Source organism: Anomalospiza imberbis, chromosome 1, assembly GCF_031753505.1.
Source record: "Anomalospiza imberbis isolate Cuckoo-Finch-1a 21T00152 chromosome 1, ASM3175350v1, whole genome shotgun sequence".
Classification (NCBI taxonomy): Eukaryota; Metazoa; Chordata; class Aves; order Passeriformes; family Viduidae; genus Anomalospiza; species Anomalospiza imberbis.
The window spans coordinates 2,577,043-2,593,904 of NC_089681.1; the positions used below are offsets into that span (position 1 = coordinate 2,577,043).

The 16,862-nt window shown below is 68.8% G+C and overlaps 2 protein-coding genes across 2 annotated transcripts in view; one reads left to right on the forward strand and one right to left on the reverse strand.

Annotated features, from left to right (window-relative positions):
- Positions 1–956: 956 nt before the first annotated feature.
- On the reverse strand, positions 957–6,944 carry LOC137465807 (exosome complex component RRP41-like). The gene is given in 4 exon segments (XM_068177860.1): positions 957–1,465; positions 4,708–4,848; positions 4,850–4,927; positions 6,757–6,944. Coding segments are annotated over 4 exon segments (762 nt in total). The 5' UTR covers positions 6,928–6,944; the 3' UTR covers positions 957–1,093.
- A 1,186-nt stretch (positions 6,945–8,130) lies between these two features.
- OPLAH (5-oxoprolinase, ATP-hydrolysing) overlaps positions 8,131–16,862 on the forward strand; it is a 70,972-nt gene continuing 62,240 nt past the window's right edge. Inside the window, 2 exon segments of the mRNA XM_068177919.1 lie at positions 8,131–8,337; positions 12,070–12,261. Of these exon segments, the coding sequence (XP_068034020.1) occupies positions 8,161–8,337; positions 12,070–12,261 (369 nt within the window). The 5' untranslated portion in view covers positions 8,131–8,160.

Below are 16,862 nucleotides of genomic sequence, written 5' to 3' on the forward strand. Positions count from 1 at the left end.
CAGGGTCCCACTCCAGTGTCCCCAGTGTCCCCAGGACTGGTCACTGCAGGGTCCCACTCCAGTGTCCCCAGGCCTGGTCACTGCAGTGATGTCACGCTGCAGCTCCCGGAGGTCAGTTGGCCACCGCAGCGTCCCCCAGGTCACGTGGCCACGGCGGTGTCCCCACGGTGGCCCTGGGGTCACCGTGCCATGGCAGTCCCTGTTCCACGGCCACGTCCCCACGGTGGTCACTGTGGTCAGGAACTGATCCGTGGTGGTGTCCTGGTGTCCCCACGGTGGTCACTGTGGTCAGGAATTGATCCGTGGTGGTGTCCTGGTGTCCCCACGGTGGTCACTGTGGTCAGGAACTGATCCATGGTGGTGTCCTGGTGTCCCACGGTGGCCACTGTGGTCAGGAACTGATCCATGGTGGTGTCCTGGTGTCCCACGGTGGCCACTGTGGTCAGGAACTGATCCATGGTGGTGTCCTGGTGTCCCACGGTGGTCACTGTGGTCAGGAACTGATCCGTGGTGGTGTCCTGGTGTCCCCACGGTGGTCACGGTGGCCACTGCTCCATGGCCGTGTCCTGGGGTGGCCACAGTGATGGTCACTGCTCCATGGCCGTGTCCTGGGGTGGCCACAGTGATGGTCACTGCTCCATGGCCATGTCCTGGGGTGGCCACTGTGGTCACGGCTCCATGGCCGTGTCCTGGGGTGGCCGCAGTGATGGTCACTGCTCCATGGCCGTGTCCTGGGGTGGTCACTGTGGTCACTCACTGCTCCATGGCCGTGTCCTGGGGTGGTCACTGTGGTCACTCACTGCTCCATGGCCGTGTCCTGGGGTGGTCACTGTGGTCACTCACTGCTCCATGGCCGTGTCCTGGGGTGGCCACAGTGATGGTCACTGCTCCATGGCCGTGTCCTGGGGTGGCCACTGTGATGGTCACTGCTCCATGGCCGTGTCCTGGGGTGGCCACAGTGATGGTCACTGCTCCATGGCCGTGTCCTGGGGTGGTCACTGTGGTCACTCACTGCTCCATGGCCGCGTCCTGGGGTGGCCACTGCGGTCACTCACGGCTCCATGGCCGTGTCCTGGGGTGGCCACACTGGTGGTCACTGCTCCATGGCCGTGTCCTGGCGCAGCCTGGCCCTCACCACGCCGTCCAGCACGGCGTGCAGCCCCCGGCAGGCGGCCTGGGCCGCGTCCAGCACCGGCCGCAGCCGCTCCTGGTGCAGCCGGGCGCTCAGCTGGCACAGGGCCAGCTGCCCGCTGCCCGCCACCGTGGCCACCACGAGCCGCGGGCCCCCGGCCGCCTCCTCGGCCGCGCTCAGGTCGCTCAGGGCCACCGGGGGCCCGGCCGGGGGCTCGGCCAGCCCGGCGGAGCCGGCCACCACGGCCCCGCGCAGGGCCACGCCCGCGTCCAGCAGGGCCAGCCCGGCCGCGCTCACGCTGGCCCCCAGCTCGCCCCCGTCCGCCTGCAGCACCTGGTGGGGGGGGGGGGAGACAGGGGTCAGGGACACCCCAAAAACACCCAAATCACCCCAAAAATCCCCACAGACCCCCTGTGCCCCAGCCCGGCCACACTCACGCTGCGCCCCAGCTCGCCCCTGCCCGCCTGCAGCACCTGGGGGGGCGGGGAGCGACCCAAAATCCCCCGAACCACCCAAAATAACCCCCAGACCCCCCAAATCCCCCCAAATCCCCCCAAATCAACTCCCCCAGCGTCACCTGGACGTGCACGTGGATCTGGGAGCGGGGCCAGAGCTGGCCGAGCATGGCCCCTCCAGGAACCCCCAGATTCCCTCAGGACACCCCCAGACCCCCCAAATCCCCTTCAGGACACCCCCAGACCCCCAAAATCCCCCCCAGGACACCCCCAGGACACCTCCAGGACACCCCCAGAACCCCCAAATCCCCCCAGTACCCCCCGAATCCCCTCGGGACACCCCCAAATCCCCCCAGGAGTCACCTGGACGTGCACGTCGATCTGGGAGCAGGGCCAGAGCTGGCTGAGCATGGCCCCGCCAGGAACCCCCAGATTCCCTCAGGACACCCCCAGGACACCCTCAGACCCCCCAGGAGACCCCTAAATCCCCCAAATCCCGTTCAGGACACCCCCAGACCCCCCAGGACACCCCCAAAGTCACCTGGACGTGCACATCGATCTGGGAGCGGGGGTAGAGCTGGCTGAGCACGGCGCCCTCCAGCACGCCCCGCAGCAGCAGGGCACCCCCAGACCCCCCAGGACACCCCAAATCCCCCCAGGACACCCCCAAAGTCACCTGGACGTGCACGTCGATCTGGGAGTGGGGGTAGAGCTGGCTGAGCATGGCGCCCTCCAGCACGCCCCGCAGCAGCAGGGCACCCCCAGACCCCCCAGGACACCCCCAGACCCCCCAAATTCCCCCCAGGACCCCCCCAGGACACCCCCAAATCCCCCCAGGAGTCACCTGGACGTGCACGTCGATCTGGGAGCGGGGGTAGAGCTGGCTGAGCACGGCGCCCTCCAGGAACCCCCAGACCCCCCAGGACACCCCCAAATCCCCCCAGGACCCCCCCAAATCCCCCCAGGTCACCCCCAGACCCCCCAAATCCCCCCCAGGACACCCCCAAATCCCCCCAGGAGTCACCTGGACGTGCACGTCGATCTGGGAGCGGGGGTAGAGCTGGCTGAGCACGGCGCCCTCCAGCACGCCCCGCAGCAGCAGGGCACCCCCAGACCCCCCAGGACACCCCCAAATCCCCCAAATCCCCTTCAGGACACCCCCAGACCCCCCAAATCCCCCCAGTACCACCCCGAATCCCCTCGGGACACCCCCAAATCCCCCAAGAGTCACCTGGACATGCACGTCGATCGGGGAGCGGGGCCAGACCTGGCTGAGCATGGCCCCTCCAGGAACCCCCATATTCCCTCAGGACACCCCCAGACCCCCCAAATCCCCTTCAGGACACCCCCAGACCCCCAAAATCCCCCCCAGGACACCCCCAGGACACCTCCAGGACACCCCCAGACCCCCCAAATCCCCCCAGTACCCCCCGAATCCCCTCGGGACACCCCCAGACCCCCCAAATCCCCCCAGTACCCCCCGAATCCCCTCGGGACACCCCCAGACCCCCCAAATCCCCCCAGTACCCCCCGAATCCCCTCGGGACACCCCCAAATCCCCCAAGAGTCACCTGGACGTGCACGTCGATCTGGGAGTGGGGCCAGAGCTGGCTGAGCATGGCCCCTCCAGGAACCCCCAGATTCCCTCAGGACCCCCCCAGGACACCCCCAGACCCACCAGGACACCCCCAGACCCCCCAAATCCCCCCAGGACACCCCCAAATCCCCCAGGACACCCCCAGACCCCCCAAATCCCCTCGGGACACCCCCAAATCCCCCAGGACACCCCCAGACCCCCCAGGACACCCCCAGACCCCCCAAATCCCCCCCAGGACACCCCCAGACCCCCCAAATCCCCCCCAGGACACCCCCAGATCCTCCCAGGACACCCCCAAATCCCCCCAGAGTCACCTGGACGTGCACGTCGATCTGGGAGCGGGGGTAGAGCTGGCTGAGCACGGCGCCCTCCAGGAACCCCCAGACCACCCAGGACACCCCCAGACCCCCCAAATCCCCCCAGGACACCCCCAAATCCCCCCAGGAGTCACCTGGACGTGCACGTCGATCTGGGAGCGGGGGTAGAGCTGGCTGAGCACGGCGCCCTCCAGCACGCCCCGCAGCAGCAGGGCACCCCCAGACCCCCCAGGGCACCCCCAAATCCCCCCAGGACACCCCCAAATCCCCCCAGGACACCCCCAGGAGTCACCTGGACGTGCACGTCGATCTGGGAGTGGGGGTAGAGCTGGCTGAGCACGGCGCCCTCCAGCACGCCCCGCAGCAGCAGGGCACCCCCAGACCCCCCAGGACACCCCCAAATCCCCCAGGACACCCCCAGACCCCCCAAATCCCCCCCAGGACACCCCCAGACCCCCCAAATCCCCTTCAGGACACCCCCAAATCCCCTCGGGACACCCCCAAATCCCCCCAGGAGTCACCTGGACGTGCACGTCGATCTGGGAGCGGGGCCAGAGCTGGCTGAGCACGGCGCCCTCCAGGAACCCCCAGACCCCCCAGGACACCCCCAGACCCTCCAAATCCCCCCAGGGCACCCCCAGGACACCCCCAAATCCCCCCAGAGTCACCTGGACGTGCACGTCGATCTGGGAGCGGGGGTAGAGCTGGCTGAGCACGGCGCCCTCCAGGAACCCCCAGACCCCCCAGGACACCCCCAGACCCTCCAAATCCCCCCAGGGCACCCCCAGGACACCCCCAAATCCCCCCCAGGACACCCCCAAATCCCCCCAGAGTCACCTGGACGTGCACGTCGATCTGGGAGCGGGGGTAGAGCTGGCTGAGCACGGCGCCCTCCAGCACGCCCCGCAGCAGCAGGGCACCCCCAGACCCCCCAGGACACCCCCAGACCCCCCAGGACACCCCCAAATCCCCCCCAGGACACCCCCAGACCCCCCAAATCCCCCCCAGACCCCCCAAATCCCCTTCAGGACACCCCCAAATCCCCCCAGGAGTCACCTGGACGTGCACGTCGATCTGGGAGCGGGGGTAGAGCTGGCTGAGCACGGCGCCCTCCAGGAACCCCCAGACCCCCCAGGACACCCCCAAATCCCCCAAATCCCCTTCAGGACCCCCCCAGGGACACCCCCAAATCCCCCCAGGAGTCACCTGGACGTGCACGTCGATCTGGGAGCGGGGGTAGAGCTGGCTGAGCACGGCGCCCTCCAGCACGCCCCGCAGCAGCAGGGCTCGCTCCCCCGAGCGGCGGTCGCCCCCGCCCTGGGGGGGCCGGCGGCGCCGCTCGCCCCCCCCCCGCGAACGGGGCCGAGCTGCAGCGGCAGCTGAGCAGGGCCCGGTCCGGGGGGGCCTTGGCCCGGGACCCCCGAACCTGCGGGGGAAAGGGGGGCTGGGAGTGGGGGGGCACCCACGGTGGGGGGGGGGGTGGGGAGAGAAATGGGGAGGGGGGGCACAAATTGGGGAGGGGGGGGCACAAATTGGGGAGGGGGGGCACAAATTGGGGAGGGGGGGCTCAGAATGGGGAGGGGGGCTCAGAATGGGGAGGGGGGGCTCAGAATGGGGGTCCCTGAAAACCCCAGGGGGAGGGGGGCAGAGACCAAAGGGGGGGGGGGGTTAATGGGTATTGGGGGGGGGTCACAGGGACTGAGGGGGGGTCACGGGCATTGGGGGGGGGTCCCAGGCATTGGGGGGGGGTCACAAGCCCCAGGAGGGTTCACAAGCCCTGAGGGGAGGTTCACAAGCCCCAGGAGGGGTCACAAGCCCCAGGAGAGGTTCACAAGCCCTGAGGGGAGGCTCACAAGCCCCAGGAGGGGTTCACAAGCCCCAGGAGGGGTTCACAAGCCCTGAGGGGAGGTTCACAAGCCCCAGGAGGGTTCACAAGCCCCAGGAGGGGTTCACAAGCCCCAGGAGGGTTCACAAGCCCCAGGAGGGGTTCACAAGCCCCAGGAGGGTTCACAAGCCCCAGGAGGGGTTCACAAGCCCTGAGGGGAGGTTCACAAGCCCCAGGAGGGGTTCACAAGCCCTGAGGGGAGGTTCACAAGCCCCAGGAGGGGTTCACAAGCCCCAGGAGGGTTCACAAGCCCCAGGAGGGGTTCACAAGCCCCAGGAGGGTTCACAAGCCCCAGGAGGGGTTCACAAGCCCTGAGGGGAGGTTCACAAGCCCCAGGAAGAGTTCACAAGCCCTGAGGGGAGGCTCACAAGCCCCAGGAGAGGTTCACAAGCCCCAGGAGAGGTTCACAAGCCCTGAGGGAAGGTTCACAAGCCCCAGGAGAGGTTCACAAGCCCCAGGAGGGGTTCACAAGCCCCAGGAGAGGTTCACAAGCCCTGAGGGGAGGCTCACAAGCCCCAGGAGAGGTTCACAAGCCCTGAGGGGAGGTTCACAAGCCCTGAGGGGAGGTTCACAAGGCCCAGGAGGGGTCACAAGCCCCAGGAGGGGTTCACAAGCCCTGAGGGGAGGTTCACAAGCCCCAGGAGGGTTCACAAGCCCCAGGAGGGGTTCACAAGCCCCAGGAGGGTTCACAAGCCCCAGGAGGGGTTCACAAGCCCCAGGAGGGGTTCACAAGCCCCAGGAGGGTTCACAAGCCCCAGGAGGGGTTCACAAGCCCCAGGAGGGGTCACAAGCCCCAGGAGGGGTTCACAAGCCCCAGGAGAGGCTCACAAGCCCCAGGAGAGGCTCACAAGCCCCAGGAGGGGTTCACAAGCCCTGAGGGGAGGTTCACAAGCCCCAGGAGGGGTTCACAAGCCCTGAGGGGAGGTTCACAAGCCCCAGGAAGAGTTCACAAGCCCTGAGGGGAGGCTCACAAGCCCCAGGAGGGGTTCACAAGCCCCAGGAGAGGTTCACAAGCCCCAGGAGGGTTCACAAGCCCCAGGAGGGGTTCACAAGCCCCAGGAGGGGTTCACAAGCCCCAGGAGGGGTCACAAGCCCCAGGAGGGGTTCACAAGCCCCAGGAGGGGTTCACAAGCCCCAGGAGGGGTTCACAAGCCCCAGGAGGGGTTCACAAGCCCCAGGAGGGGTTCACAAGCCCCAGGAGGGTTCACAAGCCCTGAGGGGAGGCTCACAAGCCCCAGGAGGGGTTCACAAGCCCCAGGAGGGGTTCACAAGCCCCAGGAGGGGTTCACAAGCCCCAGGAGGGGTTCACAAGCCCCAGGACGGTTCACAAGCCCTGAGGGGAGGCTCACAAGCCCCGCGGCCCCGCTCACCTCGTGCGGGCCGTACACGGCCGCCAGCACCTTGGTGTTGCCCTGCTCCAGGTAGGCCGAGCCGTCGGCCCGCGCCAGCACCCCGAGCCGCGCCCGCACCTTGCGCAGCTCCTGCGGCCGGCGCCCGTCCGCCCGGAACCCCGCGTCCGACAGCAGCTCCAGCCCCGCCATGCCGGCACCGGCACCGCCGCCGCCGCGTGTGGGGCGGGACTACAACTCCCGGCGTGCCCCGCGGTGCCCGTACGCGCCGCGTGTGGGGCTGGACTACAACTCCCGGCGTGCCCCGCGCGGGACCGCCCGTACGCGCCGCGTGTGGGGCTGGACTACAACTCCCGGCGTGCCCCGCGCGGGACCGCCCGTACGCGCCGCCTGTGGGGCTGGACTACAACTCCCGGCGTGCCCCGCGCGGGACCGCCCGTACGCGCCTCCTGTGGGGCTGGACTACAACTCCCGGCGTGCCCCGCGCGGGGCCGCCCGTACGCGCCTCCTGTGGGGCTGGACTACAACTCCCGGCGTGCCTCGCGCGCGTCTCCTGTGGGGCTGGACTACAACTCCCGGCGTGCCCCGCGCGCGTCTCCTGTGGGGCTGGACTACAACTCCCGGCGTGCCCCGCGCGGGGCCGCGGGTGCCCGTACGCGCCGCCTGTGGGGCTGGACTACAACTCCCGGCGTGCCCCGCGCGCGCCCCCGGTGCCCGTACGCGCCGCGTGTGGGGCTGGACTACAACTCCCGGCGTGCCCCGCGCGCGGCCGCCCGCCAACCGGAGGCGCCGCCCTCGTGACGTTCCCACGGCTGAGGCCACGCCCCCATCGGATATACCTCCGACGGCCACTCCCCCTGTGACGCAATCCCCGCACCAGGCCACGCCCTCATGCTCGCCCGGGTTCGCAGGCCACGCCCCCGTTAGACCACGCCTCCTCTGGCACGGACCACGCCCCCCCACGGGGGGCTGTGTCCCGGTGACGCCCCCGGCGGCCCCGCCCCCTCCGAGGCCCCGCCCCCTCGGCCGGTTCGCGGCACCGAACGGGACCGGGCGGGACCGGAGCGCCCGCAGCGCCCCCGGCGGAGCGGCAGCACCGGCAGCACCGGCGGCACCGGCGGCACCGATCCCGGGCGGCTCCGATCCCGGGCGGCTCCGATCCCGGCGGCTCCGATCCCGGTGGGCACCGGCACCGAGCGCTGGACCCCCGACCGGGGCAGAACCGGCACCGGCCCTTCGCGGGCGGCCCCGAGCCCTTGTGCCACCCTCAGCGGGACGGAGCGAGCCGTCCCCGGCCGGCCGGGCGCTCCGCCGGCCGCCGCTGACCCCTGCCCGGCCAGCCCGACCTTGTCCAGGCCGGAGCGGAGCCCCGGGCGCCGCCGCTCGCCGCCCGGCGCCGGTCCCGGAGCCGGTGCCGCTCCCGCCATGGCGGCGCCGCCGCTCGCCCCCGCCGGGTTCCAGTTCGCCATCGACCGCGGCGGGACCTTCACGGACGTGTTCGCCCGCTGCCCCGGCGGCCGCGTCCGCGTCCTCAAGCTGCTCTCCGAGGACCCCGCGTACCGGGACGCGCCCACCGAGGGCATCCGCCGCGTCCTGCAGGAGGTGCGAGCCCCGCCACCGCCGGGGGGACATGGCGGGGACAGCGGGGGGACCCCCGGGACCCCCGGGGCACGGCGGGGACAGCGGGGGGACAGAGGGGACGTGGCGAGACCCCCGGGACCCCCGGGGCACGGCGGGGACAGCGGGGGGACCCCCGGGACCCCCGGGGCACGGCGGGGACAGCGGGGGGACCGAGGGGACGTGGCGAGACCCCCGGAGCACGGCGGGACCCCCCGGGACCCCCCGAGTGTCCTGCTGGGACCCCCGGGACCCCCGGGCACGGCGGGGAAAGCGGGGACATGGTCGGGACGTGGCGAGACCCCCGGGAGCACGGCGGGACCCCCCCGGGACCCCGGGACCCCCGGGGTACGGCAGGGACAGCGGGGACATGGCGAGACCCCCAGGACCCCCCGAGTGTCCTGCTGGGACCCCCGGGACCCCCGGGGCACGGCGGGGAAAGCGGGGACACGGTCGGGACGTGGCGAGACCCCCGGGAGCACGGCGGGACCCCCCGGGACCCCCGGGACCCCCGGGGTACGGCAGGGACAGCGGGGACGTGGCGAGACCCCCAGGACCCCCCGAGTGTCCTGCTGGGACCCCCGGGACCCCCGGGGCACGGCGGGGACAGCGTGGGGACAGTGTGACCCCCCCGAGCACCCTGCTGAGACCCCCGGGACTACCGCGACCCCCACTCGCCACCCCTCCGGGCCCCCCTAAACCCCCCTGCCCCAGCCCCGGGCCTGCCAGAACCCCCTGCCCCAGCCCGTGCTGGGGGTCCCCAAATGGGGCTGGGGTCCCGCTGTGGGTCTGGGGGTCCCCCAAATGAAGCTGGGGATCCCCAAAGGGGGCTGGGGTCCCCAAATGGGTCTGGGAGTCCCCAAATGGGGCTGGGGATCCCGAAAGGGGGCTGGGGTCCCGCTGTGGGTCTGGGGGTCCCCAAATGGGGCTGGGGTCCCGCTGTGGGTCCGTGGGTCCCCAAATGGGGCTGGGGTTCCGCTGTGGGTCTGGGGGTCCCCAAATGGGGCTGGGGTCCCGCTGTGGGTCTGGGGGTCCCCAAATGGGGCTGGGGTTCCGCTGTGGGTCTGGGGGTCCCCAAATGGGGCTGTGGGTCTGGGGGTCCCCAAATGGGGCTGGGGTCCCGCTGTGGGTCTGGGGGTCCCCAAATGGGGCTGGGGATCCCCAAATGGGGCTGGGGGTCCCCAAATGGGGCTGGGGATCCCCAAATGGGGCTGGGGTTCCGCTGTGGGTCTGGGGGTCCCCAAATGGGGCTGGGGATCCCGAAAGGGGGCTGGGCTCCCGCTGTGGGTCTGGGGGTCCCCAAATGGGGCTGGGGTCCCTCTGTGGGTCTGGGGGTCCCCAAATGGGGCTGGGGTCCCACTGTGGGTCTGGGGGTCCCCAAATGGGGCTGGGGTCCCACTGTGGGTCCGTGGGTCCCCAAATGGGGCTGGGGTTCCGCTGTGGGTCTGGGGATCCCCAAATGGGGCTGGGGTCCCGCTGTGGGTCTGGGGTCCTCAAATGGGGCTGGGGTCCCGCTGTGAGTCTGGGGGTCCCCAAATGGGGCTGGGGTCCTGCTGTGGGTCAGGGGATCCCGAAAGGGGGCTGGGGTCCCGCTATGGGTCCGTGGATCCCCAAATGGGGCTGGGGTCCTGCTGTGGGTCTGGGGGTACCCAAATGGGGCTGTGAGTCTGGGGTCCCCAAATGGGGCTGGGGTCCCGCTGTGGGTCTGGGGGTCCCCAAATGGGGCTGGGGTCCCGCTGTGGGTCTGGGGGTCCCCAAATGGGGCTGGGGTCCCGCTGGGGGTCTGGGGGTCCCCAAATGGGGCTGGGGATCCCGAAAGGGGGCTGGGGTCCCGCTGTGGGTCTGGGGGTCCCCAAATGGGGCTGGGGTCCCGCTGTGGGTCCGTGGATCCCCAAATGGGGCTGGGGTCCTGCTGTGGGTCTGGGGGTCCCCGAATGGGTCTGGGGTCCTGGGCCTCAGTTTTGGGGTGGATCCCGCAGGAGCTGGGGGTGCCGCTGTCCCGGGACCAGCCCCCGGACGCCTCCGGGATCCGGTGGATCCACTCGGGCACCCAGAGGGTGGGGCTGGGGTTCCCCGGTGAATGTTGGGGTCCCCTGGGTGAATTTTGGGGTCCCTTGGATGAATTTTGGGATCCCTTGGATGAATTTTGGTGTCCTTTGGATGAATTTTGGGGTCCCTTGGGTGAATTTTGGGGTCCCTTGGGTGAATTTTGAGGTCCCTTGGATGAATTTTGGGGTTCCCCGGTGAATGTTGGGGTCCCTTGAGTGAATTTTGGGGTCCCTTGGATGAATTTTGGGGTCCCTTGGGTGAATGTTGGTGTCCCCTGGGTGAATGTTGGGGTCCCTTGAGTGAATTTTGGGGCTCCCCGGTGAATTTTGGGGCTCCCCGGTGAATGTTGGGGTCCCTTGGGTGAATTTTGGGGTTCCCCGGTGAATGTCGGGGCTCCCCGGTGAATGTTGGGGTCCCTTGGGTGAATTTTGGGGTCCCTTGGGTGAATTTTGGGGTTCCCCGGTGAATGTCAGGGTCCCTTGGATGAATTTTGGGATCCCTTGGAAGAATTTTGGGGTCCCTTGGATGAATTTTGGGGTCCCCAGGTGAATGTCGGGGTTCCCTTGGATGAATTTTGGGGTCCCTTGGATGAATTTTGGGGCTCCCCGGTGAATGTTGGGGTCCCGTGGATGAATGTTGGGGTCCCTTGGGTGAATTTTGGGGTCCCTTGAATGAATTTTGGGGTCCCTTGGATGAATTTTGGGGTTCCCCGGTGAATGTCAGGGTCCCTTGGATGAATTTTGGGGTCCCTTGGATGAATTTTGGGGTTCCCCGGTGAATGTTGGGGTCCCTTGGATGAATGTTGGGGTCCCTTGGGTGAATTTTGGGGTCCCTTGAATGAATTTTGGGGTCCCTTGGGTGAATTTTGGGGTTCCCCGGTGAATGTCAGGGTCCCTTGGATGAATTTTGGGGTCCCTTGGATGAATTTTGGGGTTCCCCCGTGAATGTCAGGGTTCCCTTGGGTGAATTTTGGGTCTCCCCGGTGAATTTTGGTGTCCCTTGGATGAATTTTGGGGTCCCTTGGGTGAATTTTGGGGTTCCCCGGTGAATGTCAGGGTCCCTTGGATGAATTTTGGGGTCCCTTGGGTGAATTTTGGTGTCCCTTAGGTGAATGTTGGGGTCCCTTGGGTGAATGTTGGTGTCCCTTGGATGAATTTTGGGGTTCCCCGGTGAATGTTGGGGTTCCCCGTTGAATTTTGGGATCCCTTGGATGAATTTTGGGGTCCCTTGGGTGAATGTTGGGGTCCCTTGGGTGAATCTTGGTGTCCCTTGGATGAATTTTGGTGTCCCTTGGGTGAATGTTGGTGTCCCTTGGGTGAACGTTGGGGTTCCCCGGTGAATGTTGGTGTCCCTTGGATGAATGTTGGGGTTCCCCGGTGAATGCTGGGGTCCCTTGGGTGAATTTTGGGGTCCGTTGGGTGAATGTTGGGGTCCCTTGGATGAATTTTGGGGTCCCTTGGATGAATGTTGGGGTCCCTTGGATGAATGCTGGGGTCCCTTGGATGAATTTTGGGGTCCCTTGGGTGAATTTTGGGGTCCCCTGGTGAATGTTGGGGTCCCTTGGATGAATTTTGGGGTCCCTTGGGTGAATTTTGGGGTCCCCTGGGTGAATGTTGGGGTCCCTTGAGTGAATTTTGGGGCTCCCCGGTGAATGTCGGGGTCCCGCAGGAGCTGGGGGTAGCCCTGCCCCGGGACCAGCCGCTGGACGGCTCCGGGATCCAGTGGATCCGCATGGGCACCACGGTGGCCACCAACGCGCTGCTGCAGCGCCGCGGCGAGCGCGCCGCCCTGGCCGTGACCCGCGGCTTCCGGCACCTGCTGCACATCGGCACCCAGGCCCGGCCGCGCCTCTTCGACCTGGTGAGAGCACACCTGGCACACCTGGGAACACCTGGGCACTCACCTGGGCACTCACCTGGGCACACACCTGTACCCCAAACCCACCCCAACCCCGTCCCACACCCACCTCACATCGGCACCCAGGCCCGGCCGCGCCTCTTCGACCTGGTGAGAGCACACCTGGGCACACACCTGGGCACACACCTGTACACACACCTGTACACACACACCTGGGCACACACCTGGGCACACCTGGGCACACAGCTGGGCACACCTGGGCACACCTGGGCACACCTGGGCACACACCTGGGCACACCTGGGCACACCTGGGCCCGCCCTGGCACCGCCAGTGGCGCCGCTCCCCCCGTCCCAGTGTCCCTGGGGTGGGGCTGTCAGGTCCCTGTGCCCGCAGTGCCACGTGTCCCCTGTGTCCTGCGGCCCCTCGGTGACCCCTCGGTGACCCGTGGCCGCCTGGCACGGGGCTGGCACGTCCCGGGACCGGCACGTCCCGTGACCGGCACCGTGTCCCCGTGTGCCCCACGGTGTCCCCTGCCAGGCTGGCACCGTGTGCCCCACAGTGTCCCCACCACCCTGTCCCTGTGTCCCCCCCGGGCTGGCACCGTGTCCCCTGTGCCCCACACTGTCCCCTCCTGGGCTGGCACCGTGTCCCCGTGTCCCCCACGGTGTCCCCACCACCCTGTCCCTGTGTCCCCCCCTGGGCTGTCACCGTGTCCTTGTGTACCCCACACTGTCTCCTGCCAGGCTGGCACCGTGTCCCCTGTGCCCCACGGTGTCCCCACCACCCTGTCCCTGTGTCCCCCCCTGGGCTGTCACCGTGTCCTTGTGTACCCCACACTGTCTCCTGCCAGGCTGGCACCGTGTCCCCTGTGCCCCACGGTGTCGCCTCCTGGGCTGGCACTGTGCCCTTGTGTGCCCCAGTGTCCCCTGCCAGGCTGGCACCGTGTCCCCTGTGCCCCAGTGTCCCCTCCTGGGCTGGCACTGTATCCCCGTGTACCCCACGGTGTCCCCACCACCCTGTCCCTGTGTCCCCTGCCAGGCTGGCACCGTGTCCCCGTGTGCCCCAGTGTCCCCTGCCAGGCTGGCACTGTGTCCCCTGTGCCCCCGGTGTCCCCTCCTGGGCTGGCACCCTGTCCCTGTGTCCCCTCCTGGGCTGGCACCGTGTCCCCGTGTCCCCCACAGTGTCCCCACCACCCTGTCCCTGTGTCCCCTGCCAGGCTGGCACCGTGTCCCCTGTGCCCCACGGTGTCCCCTCCTGGGCTGGCACTGTGTCCTTGTGTGCCCCAGTGTCCCCTCCTGGGCTGGCACCATGTCCCCGTGTACCCCACACTGTCCCCTGCCAGGCTGGCACCGTGTCCCCTGTGCCCCACAGTGTCCCCACCACCCTGTCCCTGTGTCCCCTCCTGGGCTGGCACCGTGTCCTTGTGTACCCCGGTGTCCCCTGCCAGGCTGGCACCGTGTCCCCTGTGCCCCACGGTGTCCCCACCACCCTGTCCCTGTGTCCCCCCCGGGCTGGCACCGTGTCCCCTGTGCCCCACACTGTCCCCTCCTGGGCTGGCACCGTGTCCCCGTGTCCCCCACAGTGTCTCCACCACCCTGTCCCTGTGTCCCCTCCTGGGCTGGCACCGTGTCCCCTGTACCCCAGAGTGTCCCCTCCTGGGCTGGCACCGTGTCCTTGTGTACCCCAGTGTGTCCCCACCACCCTGTCCCTGTGTCCCCTGCCAGGCTGGCACCATGTCCCCGTGTGCCCCACACTGTCCCCTCCTGGGCTGGCACTGTGTCCTTGTGTGCCCCAGTGTCCCCTCCTGGGCTGGCACCGTGTCCCCTGTGCCCCACAGTGTCCCCACCACCCTGTCCCTGTGTCCCCTGCCAGGCTGGCACCGTGTCCCCTGTGCCCCACGGTGTCCTGCTGTGGGGCTCGATGTCCCCTCGTGTCTCCGCTCCATGTCCTCACTCCGTGTCCCCCCCGCCCCGTGTCCCCTGTCCCGTGTCGGGGCCTGTCAGGGTGTCCTTGGCGTGTCCCCTGTCCCCTCTCCGTGTCCCGTGTCCCCCCTGTGTCGAGTGTCTTTGGTGTGTCCCCTGTCCCCTGTCCCCTGTCCCTGTCCCCTGTCCCTGTCCCGTGTCCCCCACACCGTGTCGGGTGTCCTTGGCGTGTCCCCTGTCCCTGTCCCATGTCCCCCCTGTGTCGAGTGTCTTTGGTGTGTCCCCTGTCCCTGTCCCCTGTCCCCTGTCCCATGCCCCCCCCTGTGTCAAGTGTCTTTGGTGTGTCCCCTGTCCCTGTCCCCTGTCCCTGTCCCACCGTGTCGGGTGTCCTTGGCATGTCCCGTGTCCCTGTCCCCTGTCCCCTGTCCCCCCGTGTCGGGTGTCCTTGGCTTGTCCCCCATCCCTGTCCCGTGTCCCCCCGTGTGTCAGGGCCCGGCCGGGTGTCCTTGGCGTGTCCCCTGTCCCCTGTCCGTGTCCCGTGTCCCCCACACCGTGTCGGGTGTCCTTGGCGTGTCCCCTGTCCCTGTCCCCTGCCGGAGCCCGGCCGGGTGTCCTTGGCGTGTCCCCTGTCCCCTGTCCCGTGTCCCTGTCCCTGTCCCGTGAGCGGGGCCGGGCTCAGGGCCAGTCCTGGCCCGTGGCCAGCGCAGCCCGGCCGGAGCCAGCGGCCACCGGGGGGACACGGGACACGAGGGGACACAGGACAGGGGACAGGGGATGTGGGACAGGGGACACGGTGGGGACAGAGGGGACACGGCGGGACAGGGGAGGTGGGACAGGGGACACGGTGGGGACAGAGGGGACACGGGACAGGGGACGCAGGACAGGGGACACGAGGGGACAGAGGGGACACGGGGGGACAGGGGATACGGGACAGGGGACACGAGGGGACAGAGGGGACACGGCGGGACAGGGGATACGGGACAGGGGACACGGTGGGGACAGAGGGGACACGGGGGGACAGAGGGGACACGGTGGGGACAGGGGACGTGGGACAGGGGACACTGTGAGGGGGACACGGAGGGACATGGAGGGGACAGGGGACAAGAGGGGACCCTCCTGGGGACAGTGCCGGTCACAGGAAGCGGGGGAACACTGGGGGTGACGTCCCTGTGCCAGCCCAATGTTGTCCCCGTGCCACCCTGGTGCCATGGCCGTGACACCCCCGTGTCCTCCCAGTCCTGCCCAGTGCCAGCCCAGTTCCCTCCCAGTGCCACCCCACTCCTGTCCTGCTGTCATCCCAGTCCTGCCCCACTCCTGTCCCTGTCCCGGTGCTGTCCCAGTGCCACCCTGATGCCACCCCAGGAGCACCCCAGTGCTGTCCCAGTGTCCCCCGCTGCTGTCCCTGTCCTGCTCCCGGTCCCCTCGGGTGCCACCCCGGCGCCACCCCGATGTCCTGTCCCAGTCCCATCCAGGTGCCAACCTGGCGCCACCCTAGTGTCACCCTTGTGCCAGCCCAGTCCAACTCCAGTGTCCCCCAGTGCCACCCCAGTCCTGTCCCAGTGCCACCCCAGTCCTGTCCCAGTGCCACCCCACTCCAGTCCCTGTCCTGTCCCAGTGCCATCCCAGTCCTGTCCCAGTACCATCCCTGTCCTGTTCCCTTCCTGTCCCTGTCACATCCCACTCCTGTCCCAGTGCCACCCCATTCCTGTCCCAGTCCTGTCCCAGTGCCAGCCCAGTCCTGTCCCAGTCCTGTCCCAGTGCCACCCAACTCCTGTCCCAGTGCCATCCCAGTCCTGTCCCAGTGCCACCCCTGTCCCTGCCCTGTCCCATTCCTGTCCCAGTGCCATCCCCGTCCTGTCCCTGTCCCAGTCCTGCCCCGTGTCCCCTGGTGTCACTGCAGTGCCACCCCGGCGCTGTCCTGTCCCACGGCCATGTCCCCTGGTGTCACTGCAGTGCCACCCCGGCGCTGTCCCGTGCCACAGCCGTGTCCCCTGGTGTCACTGCAGTGCCACCCCGGCGCTGTCCGTGCCACGGCCGTGTCCCCTGGTGTCACTGCAGTGCCACCCCGGCGCTGTCCCGTGCCACAGCCGTGTCCCCTGGTGTCACTGCAGTGCCACCCCGGCGCTGTCCGTGCCACGGCCGTGTCCCCTGGTGTCACTGCAGTGCCACCCCGGCGCTGTCCCGTGACACAGCCGTGTCCCCTGGTGTCACTGCAGTGCCACCCCGGCGCTGTCCATGCCACGGCCGTGTCCCCTGGTGTCACTGCAGTGCCACCCCGGCGCTGTCCGTGACACAGCCGTGTCCCCTGGTGTCACTGCAGTGCCACCCCGGCGCTGTCCCGTGACACAGCCGTGTCCCCGCGGTGTCACTGCAGTGCCACCCCGGCGCTGTCCGTGACACGGCCGTGTCCCCACGGTGTCACTGCAGTGCCACCCCGGCGCTGTCCCGTGACACAGCCATGTCCCCTGGTGTCACTGCAGTGCCACCCTGGCGCTGTCCGTGACACAGCCGTGTCCCCTGGTGACACTGCAGTGCCACCCCGGCGCTGTCCCTGTCCCACGGCCGTGTCCCCGCGGTGTCACTGCAGTGCCACCCCGGTGCTGTCCGTGCCACGGCCGTGTCCCCGCGGTGTCACTGCAGTGCCACCCCAGCGCTGTCCCGTGACACAGCCGTGTCCCCTG